Genomic DNA, 15,054 nt, shown 5'->3' with positions numbered 1-15,054 from the left:
TACATGTATAAATTTTGAGCATTTCCCAGCAAGGGGTCTCTTCAAATAACGCATGTATTTAACGAAGTGATTTCAATTTTAATTCAAACTCAGAAACCGATAGCTTAAAATGTCTATAACTAAAGGTTTTAACCTAGGGAGAAGAATAATTCATTAGAAATGTATTATACATGTAGGTAAATAGATAGATGAGACACCTAAAATGTCAGACTTTATGTGTCTGGAAGATTCATGAAACAGACGAACATAACTGATGAACTGCGCAATCGTTCTCAACTTGACCTTGTAAGTAAGGAAAAAAAAAATAACAACGGCAACAAGGACATCGCCAAAAAAAATACTCAATGAGCAAAGCAATGGCTTGCACTTGCGTAAACAGTGAGCAATGTTTGGGAGAGCGAAAATCTTACTTGACAGTTACTTTTACACACTCAGCAGGAAGGATGTTCTTACCCCAATAGATTGTGCTGCCTGCATAAATGAATCTTGCTAACTGTATTTTCAAAGTTTTGATCAACCCTCACATAGAAACCCAGTGTCAGTTGCTAAGCTTTTCGTTTTCGTGGACCAGTACTTAATTTGCAGGGTTGAATAACGAAAGATGAATGGCCTGAGCTCTTCTAAGCGACCACCTCCCGTATGCGACCTGGGAGGTTCGACTGTATAACAAACGCAAAGAGATGTTAATTATCATTCACTCATCTAAATCCCTTCGTAACCTTGAAATTTTCATTTAATTTTGCCTTAAAAATGATGTTCCAAACTTCGAAACGTCGAACAAGTGGAATTTCAATATAAAACGGAAATATTCAATTTTAGTTCGACGTGAGAAACCGACCACCTAAAATGTGTATATAACTAGCAGCTTTTACCTAGGGAAACCGCAGAACAATGCACCATAGACGTATCATACACCTGGGTAAATATCGAAAATAGAACGCATAAAACGTCAGGGAAAGTTCTAAGACTTAAGTGATGTCTTTAAAAGATGCATAAAATACACGAACTTAACTAAACCGTGTAGTCGTTCCCAGCAAGGGACTTACTCAGGGACAAAAACAAAACGACATAGACGTATTATACACGTAGGTAAATAGTGAAAATACTACGCATAAAACATCAGACAAATGCAAGATTGATGAATTTACGGATGTGTCTGGAAGATGAACTTAACTGAGGATTGTTATCACTCTATACTTTTCTTTGTAACCAAGGGAAAAAATAACGTCGGCAACGAGAAATCGGCAAACAAAACGTTCAATGAGCAGAACAAAGGTTCGCACTTGCGTTTTAAATCTTACCATATTTCGTAGCTGTCCACCTCAAACAATGAACAATTTTCGATTTAAAGAAAACGAGAATTGGCAAACAGTTTTTTTTAGTTCAAAATGTTAATCGACGACCTCTTTACACTTTAATTTCAGCAGGAAGCTTACTCTGACCCTAGTGGAGTGCGCAGCCTCTATGTATGCAAGCAAAATGTATTTTCAATATTTTGATCAACCTCTAGTTGCAAAACCAATGTCATTTGCCGAGCTTGTGTTTTCGTGGATCAGGAACTTAAATTGTGCTGTGCTGTCTCTCGCACGAATGGTTTACTGTCAAACCACGAGAAACAGCCTTAAGATGAGTTTTCAATAACGAGGACTCGAACGTTAAATGATTTTGACAAACGTTTACACAGCTTGCGGCTTACAATTATCTTTGCCTAGGGATACGTTGGATCGTTATCGGAGGAAACCAAAATGAACTGGACTCGTGAACCCGAACGGACCGGAATGGAACGGAATAAATCGGAACGAGCCGGAAAGAACCGGAACGTACTGGGATGACAACGGAATTACTGATAATGATCGTAATATTGTGAGAAAAAATCGTACGCCTTCACTACAAAAAAATACTTTTGCAGGTCTACGGTGTGTACATATACAATATATTCATACAGAAGCTTTTTCGAGAGAAGTTGTCCTACAGAAGCAAAGGCATTTTGGGTAGTGTTAGTTTACCAGTAGTGGAGTCGACCATCGTTCACGGTGTTTTGGCCTGATAGAAGAAAATATAATGAACACTTGTGTTTGTGTTTTCTTCTTCTTTCGTCCTAACGCCTTTAACTTCTATCAAATAAAGGTTAACCACCTTTACCCGTTACCCTAATAGGTTTTTGGACTTTCGCGTACGCTGTTACAATTCTGTAGAACAAACTTTCTGGGAAGGCATTACAAAAGGTTTGTAGGCAGGTTACATTAAAGTGTCACTGAATGAAGATGTATCCGATGGCTTTGATGTGCTTGTCTCCATTATCTGGTCCGAGCGATGCTTCATTGCCACACGAGTTTGCGTCAACTTGGGCACCTCCATTACCAAACCCGATCCTAGAATCACAAGTGAAGCAATCATTTTGATTGTTACTTATCCAACCGATTCTTGCTTTAGAATGTCTAAGGCTGCTTCCAACGGTGTTGAACCCTTCCTTATTACAATTGGTTTGCAAAGATGCTTCCGAACCAATAAGTGCTTTCCAAGTGTCACGACCTAGTGAGGTAGCACGGTACTGCCCGTCAGCAGTCAGTGAGTACAGAGAGTTTGCATGCTTGTTGATGACAATGAACTTGATTTGCTGGCCGATTTTCATGCTAAGACAGATCTTGGAGAAGGATGTATTCCAGTAGGTCGGTAACTTGGTCTCTTGTGAGTCAAACCCAGTCTCCCCTCTTTTCAGGTTGAAGGTTTCCGTGTTGCTCCAAAGGCTGGAATTGTAGTGGAAAGTCATCTATGAACGAAAGTAACAATAAAATGCCCGTATTTAACAACAAAAAATATATCAGCTCTCGCGTGATCAGGGCATCTCATAGCCTCACAATGGAATGGTCTCCCCCACATGAGAAGGGTATATGCTGTTGTGCAATTCTTTGGCACGATCGCGCTTTACAATTGAGATCGTCGGAAACCTAATGTAATGCCTATTGTAATTATCTGCTAGTCCTTTATCTGGTACCTCCGTTGATAATTCGAGAATATCTTCATCTAGTCCTTGGATAATGTCCACCTTTTCTTTAGAGAGGACTCGTAAAGGAAGGTTACTTCTGACTTCGATGGTTTTCAGGATTTCGGGATTTCATAACTTCCTCTAGTGCACGTCCGGCTCGAAGTGATCAATATTGGAAAGTAGCTAAAGATCCACTCGACGGCTTAATTTCATTTGATTCTTATACAACCCGGCACTTACAAACAAAGCAAGCACAAGCGAGGTATTACTTCAAGCCGAAGCACGAGGTGTCGCATGTAGTTCATAAGGCTTACCGCGCTAATATGTGCCACATCTAGTTACGCTTACAAAAATGCCAACCTTTCAAGTTCTAACAGGAATGAAAGAAAGTACTAATGTTGTAATTCTGCTTAGGGAAAAAAATTAGAATAGAGGGAAAACGAAATAAATAAACATTAAAATGGTCAAATTTGTCCTGACTGGCACTGGTGAAAATGTACTTCTTGTGGCATTGTTAAAAGGCCGACGTAAACTGACAATGTTGAAACAAAATCTCCATTTCAAAGTGGAAGAAAACCTTAATAAGGAGGGAATGGGCGGAATAGTAAATAAGTTAAGAGTTCAAGGAAATGCACAGTAACTGCACACAAGGACATTATGATTTTTTCAATACCTTGTCACCGTCAATTTTCATGACCAGTGTCCATCCACTGCCACTGCCACTGCTGCATGCCTCAAGGTCATTAGTCATGTGACAGTAGACATTAAATTCAAGTGATGAACCCAGCTTCAGTGGGTAAGCTCTGTTGCCTGCGGATCTGAAGAACAACGAGAGATTCTTTTTAAACACCTCACTAAACACAAAGAAATGATAAATAAAGCTGACATTCTTGTAGGTAGCTTTATCATTGTACAATACATTGTACATTTGCAAACGCCTTGTCCGTAAGCTAAGAATTACCAAGTAACCTAATTGAATAAAGCAATAGGTTTCAACAAGTAATCAACCGTTATACATTAAAGTCAGCTAGCATTGGCTGCTGGAAATTTTAGCAAGGTTTTTTTTTTTTTTTTTCGCATTTCGATGTTTTCTTGTTCTTTATGTTGCTGTCGTTCTGCTGATGTTTTCCAAGCATGGAGCAAAGGTAAAGGTAGGTAAAGTCTGCATACGAGCCAAGTGTCTCATCAGGCCAGAGCTTATCCAGGTTTCAGTAGCATGAAGCGACTAGGAGTATTTCTACTCCCCCCTGGATGGGATGCTAGTCCATCGCGGGGTTAACCCTAGTATTAAATTCGCCGGTACCCATTTATACACCTGAGTGGAGAGAGGCACTTGGAGAGCAGCATGGAGCAAAGCTTGACTAAATTTTTTTTCCATAAAAAAAAAGAGATCGAGTACTTACAAGTTAGAATCAAACAGCTGTTTGCAAGACCGGGCAAACGCTAGGAAAAATGAAATGATATATATTACGGACGTTGTCCTTTAAAGGCTGCGTTCCGCTATTGACAGAGTCGGAGTTAGAGTCGTAGTCTGAGTCGTAAGAGCTGTAATGGCCTTGTAAAAATCATAAGTCGGTGCCGTCAGCGGAGTAGTATATAAGTTCGACGGAATCGGAGTCAGGAGAATTACATCGTTTCCATTTCTTCCGATTCCGTTTGACTCCGTCGCTTACGATCCAGCGAAAACTAGATTGTCGGAAGAACTAACCAATCACAAGGTCTGGAATCGAAAATCTTATTAGTTTATTCTTTCGGTTCTAGTTTCGAATCCGACTATGTAGTTTCCACTTGATCATAAGCGAAAGGGTAAGAAACGGAATCGGTATCCTGCTTCGGCGTGCGTTGGTTTGATATTCACTAGATCGTGTCACAATTCCCTATGATTACGACTCCGACTACGACTCCGTCGTTAGTGAAAACCAACATTTACAGCTATAACAATAATAATAGTAATAATAGTAATAATAATAATAATAATAATAAGAATGACAATGACAATGATAATGATAATGATAATGATAATGATAATGATAATGATAATGATAATGATAATGATAATGATAATGATAATGATAATGATAATGATAATGATAATGATAATGATAATGATAATGATAATGATAATGATAATGATAATGATAATGATAATGATAATGATAATGATAATGATAATGATAATGATAATGATGATAATAATAATAAGTAGTAGTAGTAGTAGTTTATTAAAACTCTCTAGCAGTCTTAAACTGAATTAACGAGCTAGGCTTACAAGAAATAATATTAATTATATATTGCAGTATTTCTTAATTCATAAAATCGAAAATAAAGACTAAAAACGAGAAAACTATTTCCCTGCCCAAGATAGACCAACGTTGAGAAAACAGGAAGCTTAGAAAACCAACCAATCAACCAAACCTACTAAAGAAATGAGGTGTTATGTTACAATGTTGAGATTTAAATAGCACACCTGAACATTTGCGTCCGTCTCCAGTGGACCCCGCCTTGCAAGTACAATAATATGATCCAGCGGTGTTGATACAATCTGCATACACGTGACAACTGCTCATGTCGTTATCACATTCATTGATATCTAGGTAATAAATGAGTGAAACGGAGAAAAAGACGAATAGATTATGAAAAAAAATGTACATATATAAACGGGCGAAACAAAAGGAAGACAAATTCGAGACTCAGAATAGTACATTTCTTACAAACAGACTGCGGCTGCCAAAAACTTCGATATAAATGTGCCACGACAGACACACGTTGGCACAAGACCATATATGAATACTAACTGGCTTATTGAGTATATCTTTATTGATAATATGCAGTAATAGATTACAAGATAAGAAGATTATGGGGAATGTTATTATACTCACCGTTCTCGCATTGCTCTCCAGTATAACCTGTCTGACAGACGCAGAGGTATTTTTTGCTGGTAAATCCGTTCAGGCAGGTCGTGTTTTCAGTACATGGGTTACTAGAACACGGATTCTGATGATGAAAAATAATTTGTTTGCTGAAACTTAATGGTATCTATCAAACATCAATAGTATACTTGCTAATTTTGCTTTGTCGCTTGCTAACGTTTGCTGACTAACTAACTAACAAACTAACTAACTATCTAAACCAACTAACCAATCAACTGACGAACTAATTAACTAAATAACTAGATGTAACCTACAAACACACGAAAAATAGAGATTAAAGAACCGTAAGCTCATCTTCAATGTTCTAACCTCGGTGCCTCTGTACATGAAACCGTCACGTGGTTTAAGATCATCAGGGTGTCGAATGTGGTCAGAGTCACTCAACTGACATAAGACTTTATTGTTTATCGGTGGACCGATGTTGATTGACACACAGTTATTTTCTATGGTGCATTGCCCTTTGCAAGAAGCACGCGTTCCCAAGTTTAAAGAAATATTCTTAATCACGTGGCCATGCAGAGCATATCCATCGACTGCTGTGGTAAACTTAAGATGCCGGCAGAGATCTGCGAAAAAAAAAAAATTAAAAAAACAAAAAAGGTTGAGCAAAATATCAAAAATACATGCCTGAGTTTATAAAAGGGATGTTAATGAAAATTTTGCCTCTTTTCGTTGCAGTTTTTGTCTTGAAAATTCTAATTTACTATGTGGCCAAAAAATCCATGTCATTTTTTTCCTCCACTCTCGTAACTTTTTTTGTATTGTTCATATGCAGATTAATAAAGTCTTATTAAGGTCATTCCCCAGTATTGCACTGCGCATCCCTACTGCGCATAATTTCACGCGTGATTAGCGCGCGCGCATTACAAAATGGCGGCTTTTTCTTTACAGTTGGACCTCGCCATAGAGGTAAATCGCCATTTTCTCGCAAACGAGTATGGTGACCTATTATTTTTTTCTGTTGTTTTGAATTGAGTAATAAATTTCTCTGTGTAAAATAAATATTGACCAATTGTCAGTGTAGAACAAAAAGCAATCGTCGGAAACGTGAATTTAGCAAGCAATCGTAACTTCAATCATGGTGCTATTATAAGGATTTATATGGGTATAAAAAAAGGTGCTTTTGCTCCTAAACGAAGATGGGGACCTCTCATTTTTATTTCAAAATTTAAGATCCTATAATATAAACAATCGATAGGCAAAGATCGAGTTTTAGTATCAATCTACTAGCATTCTATCACGAATGCCGTTCTCTGATTGGCTACGCTACTCACTATCTATTCTGTGATAGATAGTGAGTAGCGTAGCAGTGTACCATTGTTGACAAACCGAAACGCTGCTTCTTGGCATTTTCGAAGTGTCTGTGAAGAAGATTAAGAGAAAAGTTTTGAACGACCAGTAGATTTACTCTAAAACAATTAGAATATTCGCTCTCGATTTCTATGCGTGATAGAAATTGGCTGCGCACTCACTCACGGCTGCGCAATCGGCTGCGCCCTCGGGAAATATCGCGCGATAAACATCTCGAGCTCATAATCTAATAAGTGGAAGTTTGGAGGAAGGAGAAATGCTGCAGGAACACGAGTAGACAAGCGAACGTTTCCCCCATCTTTTTCGAGTTCTCCTAATCTTCCTCGAGTGGCCTGGCATGAGTTGTATTCAGTCTAGTTATACATATTATTACAGAATGAATCGAAATGCAGTTTAAGATTTTGAGACTGCGGATCAGAATCAAAATAGGCATCGTCGGTATCTTGACTATTTTCTGGCGGTGAGGGTTATTTCTTCAAATTACTCTTTGCTTGTAGATTCTGTCTTAACTTAAATTTTTCTGTGAAAATTGTCCCTAGTTGCTTTTGATAAAACAAATACTTTCAAAGCATAGCGAAGTTCTACTTTTGTTCTATTTTTTATTTTATTTTTTTCATTTTCGGACTGGAATTAACTGTTTTTCTACTCAAAAGTCCCTCAATAGCCCGTTTAGATTGTCCTTTGGTCGTTTTATGGACGTGGCGGCCTTAACTAAAGATAATTCAGTTATGATAAAATCTCAAATAACGTTCGGAACCGATTTTGATCGAAAGTTGACCGAAAAACGTAACCACCATTAGTTTTCCGCCGCAATAATTCTTTTGAATTATAAGTTGCCAGCCACTGAAACCTGAATGCTACTGCAAAGATCAATGACAGCTGCTCACAGAGCAAGAGTTGCTTGGGAAATGGAAAGAACCTACTCACCGAGGTTCGCCACCGTGATGCAGTAAGGCAAAACGGACCAGGATGCAACCACAAACAGCAACGGCAGCACTGAAAAGTGGAAACCCTCTTCCATGGGTAGAAGTTCTTCATCCACTGATTTATGATAAAAGGCTTTTTGAATCGCTCTTAGGTTTTGCTCAGCAGCAGCTTGTCAAGATTACTGATATTGTTTCCAATTTTTAGCTCAAAACTGTTTTCACACGGCGTGTGCTTAGCACCGGTAATTACGTCTTCTGATTGGATGAACTCATGACAGCTCTCTGTAAACTTTAATTACGTCTGCCAGGTGGTGACCTCAAAAATCTGAAGCTAAGTATTGCTAGGTAGAACTTTATGTTTTTACACGTGTTTGTTCATACACAGTCATATCCATGTGGATGAGTTCATCTCTACACAGATCACAACGAAACTCTTTGGCTTGGCTTGGGTCTTAGCTGTAGGAGTGCGGATCTTTCGAATTGAAGTTATAAGTTACCACATTAAAGCTAAGAAGTCAGCTATTACGCCGGAGCAATAATTTCTATTTGTTTAGGGATAATTAGATGTTTAGTTCTCTGGCGAAATTCCCGATGGTTTTGCTGTTGACTCCTTAGTTCTTGTTGTAAAAAGTCAACTTGCTCCTGTAATTGCTCTAACACTTCGGCTTGCATGGTACCAGTTGCTAGAGTTTCACGAGTATGAAGTTTTTCTCTGTCTGTTGTAAATAGGGGTGATTCTCTTTCACCACTACGACTAAAATAGTCTTCAGAGTCGCTGTTATCGCTAGAATCCAAATTTGATTCGTTAGGATCCTCTTCTAGGCTTTCCTCGTAGTTTAACCTTACGGGAAAGTGTTTGTAGATATCAGCAGGTGAATTAATAACTGGTACCTGTTGGCCACCTGCTGTGAGGTTGTTTTCTTCCGTTATGTCTTCCTTTGCTCTCTCTTTTTCTCTGCCTTTTTCTAAATGTTCTTTTGTACAAAATTCGTCAGGATCAGTGCTATCCTGTTCTTCTATTTCAACGCAAACTTCCTCTCGCGAACAATGGGTTTTCTCGAGATCTGGGGGTGGTTCGCTTGGACTGGTACTTTCTCTGTGGCTGGGCTCGACGCTGATATCAATGGGTTCCAAATTCGTCTCATTTACTCTATCAGCTTTATCTGGGCGGGCTTCTGGTAATCCGGAACTTTCTCCTTTTCTGGGGCTTCGTTCGCGTTGTAACTCGGGGGCTATTTCACTTTCGTCGAAGGGCAAATCGCATTCCACACAGGCGTCAACCTTCGACTTGGGCGTACTGCTTCCGTACAATTGCTTCTGGCTTCTCAAATTATACGGTTTCTTTTTTCTTTTGAATAACTTCGACATGAACTGTCAAAAAAATTTGTTGTTGTTGTTGTTGTTTTGTTTTGTTGTTTTTTTTTCACTTACTTGGGCGTCGTTTTCCTGTCGTTCGCTCCAAGGGGTTACATTCCGTTCTGGACTGCTTCAAACGTCTATTGATAATTCCTCTGTAACTACCACGCTTCTCCAACCACTGTGATAATAGGTTTTTGACCTGGGAAAGCACTTCTGTAAAAACCTGGGAAACTCTCTTGCTGCGGGGATCAGTACCGGGTCTGTTACAGGGAATTACCTTGAGAGATGTCAACAGCACTCAGAACTTAGGTCCAACGATATCGTTTTAATCCACGAATACAACCAGAATGCAATCGGAACATAACCGGAAAGCAGCCAGAATGTAACCAAAGAATATTTCACAAGGCACGACTATTTAAGCCAAAAGCGCAATTCTAAAGGATTACGTAAAGCTATTAAAAATTCTTAACTAAATATTATCTAATACATTTCAGAAAGCTCGATTGGCTCTAACGGAATTCAACGTTTACAAGATTAATAACTTTCAAAACAACACAGGTAGATAACAGTTTAACAAAAGACTATCGCAGGTAGCAATTACAGTTGAACGCTTATTACAGTTATAATCCCACAACAAACTAGCAGGTGTCCATTACGGTCAATGAACTAGAACAGTAACCTGTAACTCAGAAATGCAAAACGAACTAAAACGAATATATCTATGTTGGATTTCTAGATTTTCCGATAGCGAAAGCGAATATGTAAAACGTACTTAATTATCTAATTCTCTCTCCTCACAGCAGGTTTAGTAGATATCAACTAAAAATGCAGAATTTTATAGACATTTCTCCTTTAAAGATCTGCCAGGTATTTGCAAGTCTGCTATAGCTAGCCTGTTTAATCTTGTTCCAGAAAAACGGACGGCATATGCTTGTTTTGATTGCTGCCGAAATAAATTGATTTATTATATAGGCACGACTGTTGTACTGGAAATTACACCACTCGTAAAATTCATACTATAATTCATACTATACTTCATCCTCACTAGTGAGGATGTCGATGACAACAAACAGTCAGTTTGTCTACTTAATGAAAAGGAAATTACCATGTGGTTTGAACATATGAATTTTATTTTCTCGTGTTAAAAACAATATTTACAACTCTACAATAAAATTCATATTTTCGCGCCGCCGTTCGTGTAATATCCTCTATGTCTTACAAAGAAGTTCCTTATAGATATCATGATATCTGTGAATCTTTCTTGAGGTGGCTTTTGGTTGCTCTTCAGGTTTCAGAGCCATATAAGAGTACTTGGGTTGCAACCCTCTTCCCAGTTTTGGAAAGTTTAGAAATTTTTTCGGGCAAAACGCTTATGATTCGGGCAACAGATTTTCGTACGATAATGAAGTAATATTTTCTTTTAAAATTTTGTGATTAAACTTGGATGTCAATCGAGGCCAGACGACCTCTCATACTACATACTTTTGAAATGATGACTGTTTCATTAGACGTGGGAATTGTGAACGTTTTTGTTTTTACTGAAATTTGACTGTGTTTGTATTCCGATTTTAACCCTGACGTTTTCGCGCATTATGTAATTTTTTCGGGCAAAAAAGTCACGCCCCAAGTCTAAAGGTGCCATACGCCAATGTTGCCAGATTTCAAAGAAAAAATCCCGTACTTGGTCAATTCCACATTTAGACAAAGTCTTAGCTAACACTGATTATTTTTATTGAACCCCGGCCCTCTTACAGTTGAGGAATAAAATATACAGAGACTGAGGTAGATTATAAAGCTGCTACAACGACCCACAGGTAAATTAAGAATAAATTTTTATAAGCTCTTTTACCCTGCATATTTGAAAATCGGTGGTGCGTGATGAGTTGAAGAACGGTCAATCAGTCATTTCTGTGGGTGTGATATAGCAGGACAACTATCTTATATCGCGTTCTTGAATGTATCGTGCTTGACATTAAATGGATTGTTATTCTGGTGGAAGGCTGTAAAGTGGCTGCAATGAAATCAACCGAAAAATTTTATATTGACCCTTTTGAAATGGAATGTGCTTGCAAGCAAATAAAACCACTAATTATGACGCGTAATGTTTTCAATTCAAACAAGGAACATTTCCGCTGCGAGGCGGACTATCAGTTGAAATAAAATGAAGCCTGGAAAATTTGAATATATTTCTGCGCTGCTGAGATTCAAGTTGCTGTATTTTTTCCACCATGAAGAAAAAAAAACCATCTTTGCGGCATAATTAGCACCATTGACTCGCTCCGGATGACTTGACTAGAACTTCCGGCCCAGTTCCTACAAAGGCCTAATGACGTAAACTCTGATCTTTGTTCACATAAGCAAGATCAGCATTTTGGGAGTCCTTATAGAATTCATATGGTTGAGTACTCAGTAAAAATACGAATTGAATGTACTTTCATAACTAAAGAATTGGTTCATGTTTAGCGTGCTTATATCGAATTATGGATCACGCGGGAAGTTTGGGGAGTACGGGAGAGGCGTAAAGTGTCGCCGAGAGCAACTCTAGCTTCTTGAGTGCTCTCCAAACTTTCCAAATGGATCCATAACTCGATATATGTAAAGCTAAAAGCATGAACCATTACCCATGAATACACAGCGACAACAATTTGGCGCTAAAGCATGTTTTCTTTGTGATTGACTACAAAGTTCTCACCGCAATGGACAATGAAGGAAAACAAAGGATCCTATTGGCTAGTTAAAATCACACCACAATCAGTTGAGCGGCAGATGAGCCCGGGAGAGGGTACTCCCAGAAATATTGAGCGCGGGCGCTCGGCATGCTTCCCAAAATCCTCAATCTAATTAAGACCAAAATCTGCGAATTTCCCTACCCTATCTAGGACCTGACCAAAACTCGATACCCTATTCAAGACCTGGCCATTAATGCCATATCCTGTTTCAGACCTGCCTATTAGTCCGCTAGTTCAGACCGATGCTAAGGCATTGTGAAGGGCTTTTGTCGATGGTCTTATCGATAATGATGAAAAAGTAGCTTCTTCTAAAAAATATACCCAATTCAAGACTAGAGTGGAAAAACCATAACCTATTTGAGACCAACATGGCTAAAATTGGCAACCCCCCCCCCTCGCTCCCCCCCCCTCTCCTTTAGCAGTTGAGCGAGGAAGCTTCGGCTTTGCATTAATGAAAATGAAACAAACAAAGTCAAAATGCTCAAGTTGTACCCAGCTTCTTAGCTTGGTAAAATCAAAGGCCGAAGTAGGGTTTGATTTGCTCAGAATGATCTTCACATTGTCGAAACTTGTCAAAAGATATCATCAAAAAGGAAAAGTGAAATAATAATAATGAAATTGACTCGAACTTGACTCGTGTAACGATTTAACTCTCATTGTTACTGTAAAACTCGTTAATTACTCTACTTAATCGTGCTTCAATAATGGTTGTCTGTCGGTCCGTCTAACATATATGGAAACTGTCAACAAACACTCTTCAATAAAGACGATCGCCAAAGAGCCACCTGAATTTATCGAATGTTTTACTTCACGTTTTCTTATATTCTCTATATATTAGAATAATAAGAAAAAATAGAAAAAAAGTATAGGGTAAGTACTACCTCTTCGGTGATATCTCTTTAAATTTAGTACTAGTCTGTCCACAGATGTTTATTTATTTCTTACTACGAGTTATTTTTCGTCAGGAGCGCAAGCGATGCCAGCACGCGAGAATAGGCGCGTAGCGCGAGATGGGCGCGTGAGGGTAATACTTTTGCTTGCGATCTTGACGGACTCAAGGCAAAACACAGGGTCTGTGGACAGACTAATTTGCTGCTTAAATGCCAAATGCCAAGACAATCGTTCAAAAATCACGGCTGACTCGACACGTCATTGAGCTGGTTTACGGACCAGTGTCGTTTGGCTATGCTCTTGCCGAAACAGGAACTTCATTTGCATGAGCTTTGTGCGACCTTCAACGTGGAAAAAGAGTTCCGCTAGAGTCAAGCATAATATTAATTTAAGTTCTGCATGGCTCTCAGAGGCCGCAGTCTCAGCAAAACGTCAAGTGGAAGAGCACATAACGGAACATGAACGCTCAATGACAAAATGATTGAGACGAAGGGCATTCTTCATTTCTTTTTTGTTTGAAAGGTAAGTGCTACTCTATTTCTAGTTGGTAATTAAGCCATGTAAGTAATTAAGCTTTCGTTTCGCGCTTCACGCGGTCGTTAAACATGACTGACATAGTTGCATGCATTCGTCTAATGGGCAGTAGTTAACAGTCGCTTTAGCATCTCTTTGGCGAACAACAAGCTTTTTTAAATCAAGGCCGAGCTAACTGAAGCCAAAGGGAGATTTCAGTATTTTTTATAACTCCCAGTGAGCAGTGATAAGTGTTGACAAGACAGTGACTGAGCACAAGCATGAATAATCTTCGAGTAAAAGCGGGGGTACAATGAACGGCAAAAATCGAAACGTGTGGCTCAAAGGGCCTTTACAAAAGTATTGATAATGACAATTGCATAAATTCGTAAAGGCGGCGAAATCATAAGTGCCATGGAAATGGTTGTGTAGAAAAGCTAATTACGGTTAACTAGAGTGGCTGACCAAAACGCGCAGCTCTCTTGGTTGCTGCAAAGGTCACTGCTGAGCGAGCAAAATTCTAAATCTTAAATATACTAGGTATATATATCGAGGTATTTGAATTTATATGAAGTGGAGTTGCATTGCTCCTCCGACTCGTGGCGATTGCTGAGCTGTTTTAGTCAGTTGATTCATAGACGCTGACTTTCCGCCTGGGTGCATGTTGAAACAACTCAACGTTGATCACCACTGACGCCTACATTCATATCAACAACGTTAATAAGAAATATAAGGAGTAACGTAATTCGACGTTTCGATGTATCCCACATCATTATCATGAATAAAAATCGTTGAATTTCAAAGTTGTTAACAAGTAACTGACCATTCGGTCTCTTAATAACGTTAACTCCAAGTGTTTAACTTGCCAAAAGTGTAGGACGAAATTATATTTCGCCTGATAATTTCCGTAGTTGAAATAAATAATTTCACCCAGGGACATGAAAAACCTGAAATCATGCTTTGATTTCTGGCGAATGACCTTTCGATAATTACGCGGCTCGCGCAATTAAATCTACAAATAACAGTGACCTAAAGGACCTGAAGGGAAGATCCATTCTGTAACAAAACATATTGCCGATAATACATTTAGAGGATCATGTTGATCTTTGCTGAGAAAATTTAACCCCGAAGAGCTCCTGTCAGTTTTCTGTTGCATTAGAACCTATATTTTGTAATTGCTGAATTAAATAATTAAGCAAAAAACATAATTTTAGTTATTATGCGCGCTAAAATCTGATGTATATGACTTTGAAGTGAGATATAACGGATTTTTTTTCTTTTAGCAGAAAAGTAGAAAGTAGATCTATTAGGAATAATGATTGATAGCCATCGCGTTCCTTTGAAGTTTTGAGTTCTTTTTTGTGCCCGTCTGACGTCATCGGAACTTGCGAAACGTGATCTGCTAACTC

At 38.6% G+C, this 15,054-nt stretch overlaps 2 protein-coding genes across 2 annotated transcripts in view; one reads left to right on the top strand and one right to left on the bottom strand.

Annotated features, from left to right (window-relative positions):
• Positions 1–57: 57 nt before the first annotated feature.
• Positions 58–8,318, bottom strand: LOC149110778 (uncharacterized). The gene is made up of 7 exons (XM_089291278.1): positions 8,155–8,318; positions 6,226–6,482; positions 5,866–5,980; positions 5,454–5,576; positions 4,390–4,429; positions 3,660–3,804; positions 58–2,770 (listed from the first exon to the last, which is right to left on the bottom strand). The coding sequence occupies exons 1-7, from the start codon at positions 8,246–8,248 to the stop codon at positions 2,252–2,254; spliced, it is 1,293 nt and encodes a 430-aa protein (XP_089147404.1). The 5' UTR covers positions 8,249–8,318; the 3' UTR covers positions 58–2,251.
• Positions 8,319–13,461: 5,143 nt separating this feature from the next.
• The window catches only part of LOC110045601 (MAM and LDL-receptor class A domain-containing protein 2-like), a 57,562-nt gene continuing 55,969 nt past the window's right edge, over positions 13,462–15,054 (top strand). Inside the window, exon 1 of the mRNA XM_089291132.1 lies at positions 13,462–13,654. The gene's annotated coding sequence lies outside the window, so the exon portion shown is untranslated. The remainder of the gene's footprint in view (positions 13,655–15,054) is intronic.

The sequence above is a fragment of the Orbicella faveolata genome, unplaced genomic scaffold (genome assembly GCF_042242905.1).
Source record: "Orbicella faveolata isolate gen_17 unplaced genomic scaffold, um_ofav_v1 contig_24, whole genome shotgun sequence".
Taxonomy (NCBI): Eukaryota; Metazoa; Cnidaria; class Anthozoa; order Scleractinia; family Merulinidae; genus Orbicella; species Orbicella faveolata.
Note: the sequence above shows the minus strand (reverse complement) of the source record. Positions and strands in the feature narration are given on the sequence as shown.

What these genes read in the sequence shown, in the direction of transcription:
- LOC149110778 (XM_089291278.1), bottom strand. Translation starts at nt 8,248, where the DNA reads ATGGAAGAGGGTTTCCACTTTTCAGTGCTGCCGTTGCTGTTTGTGGTT. An exon ending in CATCACGGTGGCGAACCTCG is followed by an intron (nt 6,483 to 8,154) that starts GTGAGTAGGTTC and finishes TTTTTTTCGCAG; the next exon opens with ATCTCTGCCGGCATCTTAAG. An exon ending in TGAAAATTGACGGTGACAAG is followed by an intron (nt 2,771 to 3,659) that starts GTATTGAAAAAA and finishes TTTCGTTCATAG; the next exon opens with ATGACTTTCCACTACAATTC.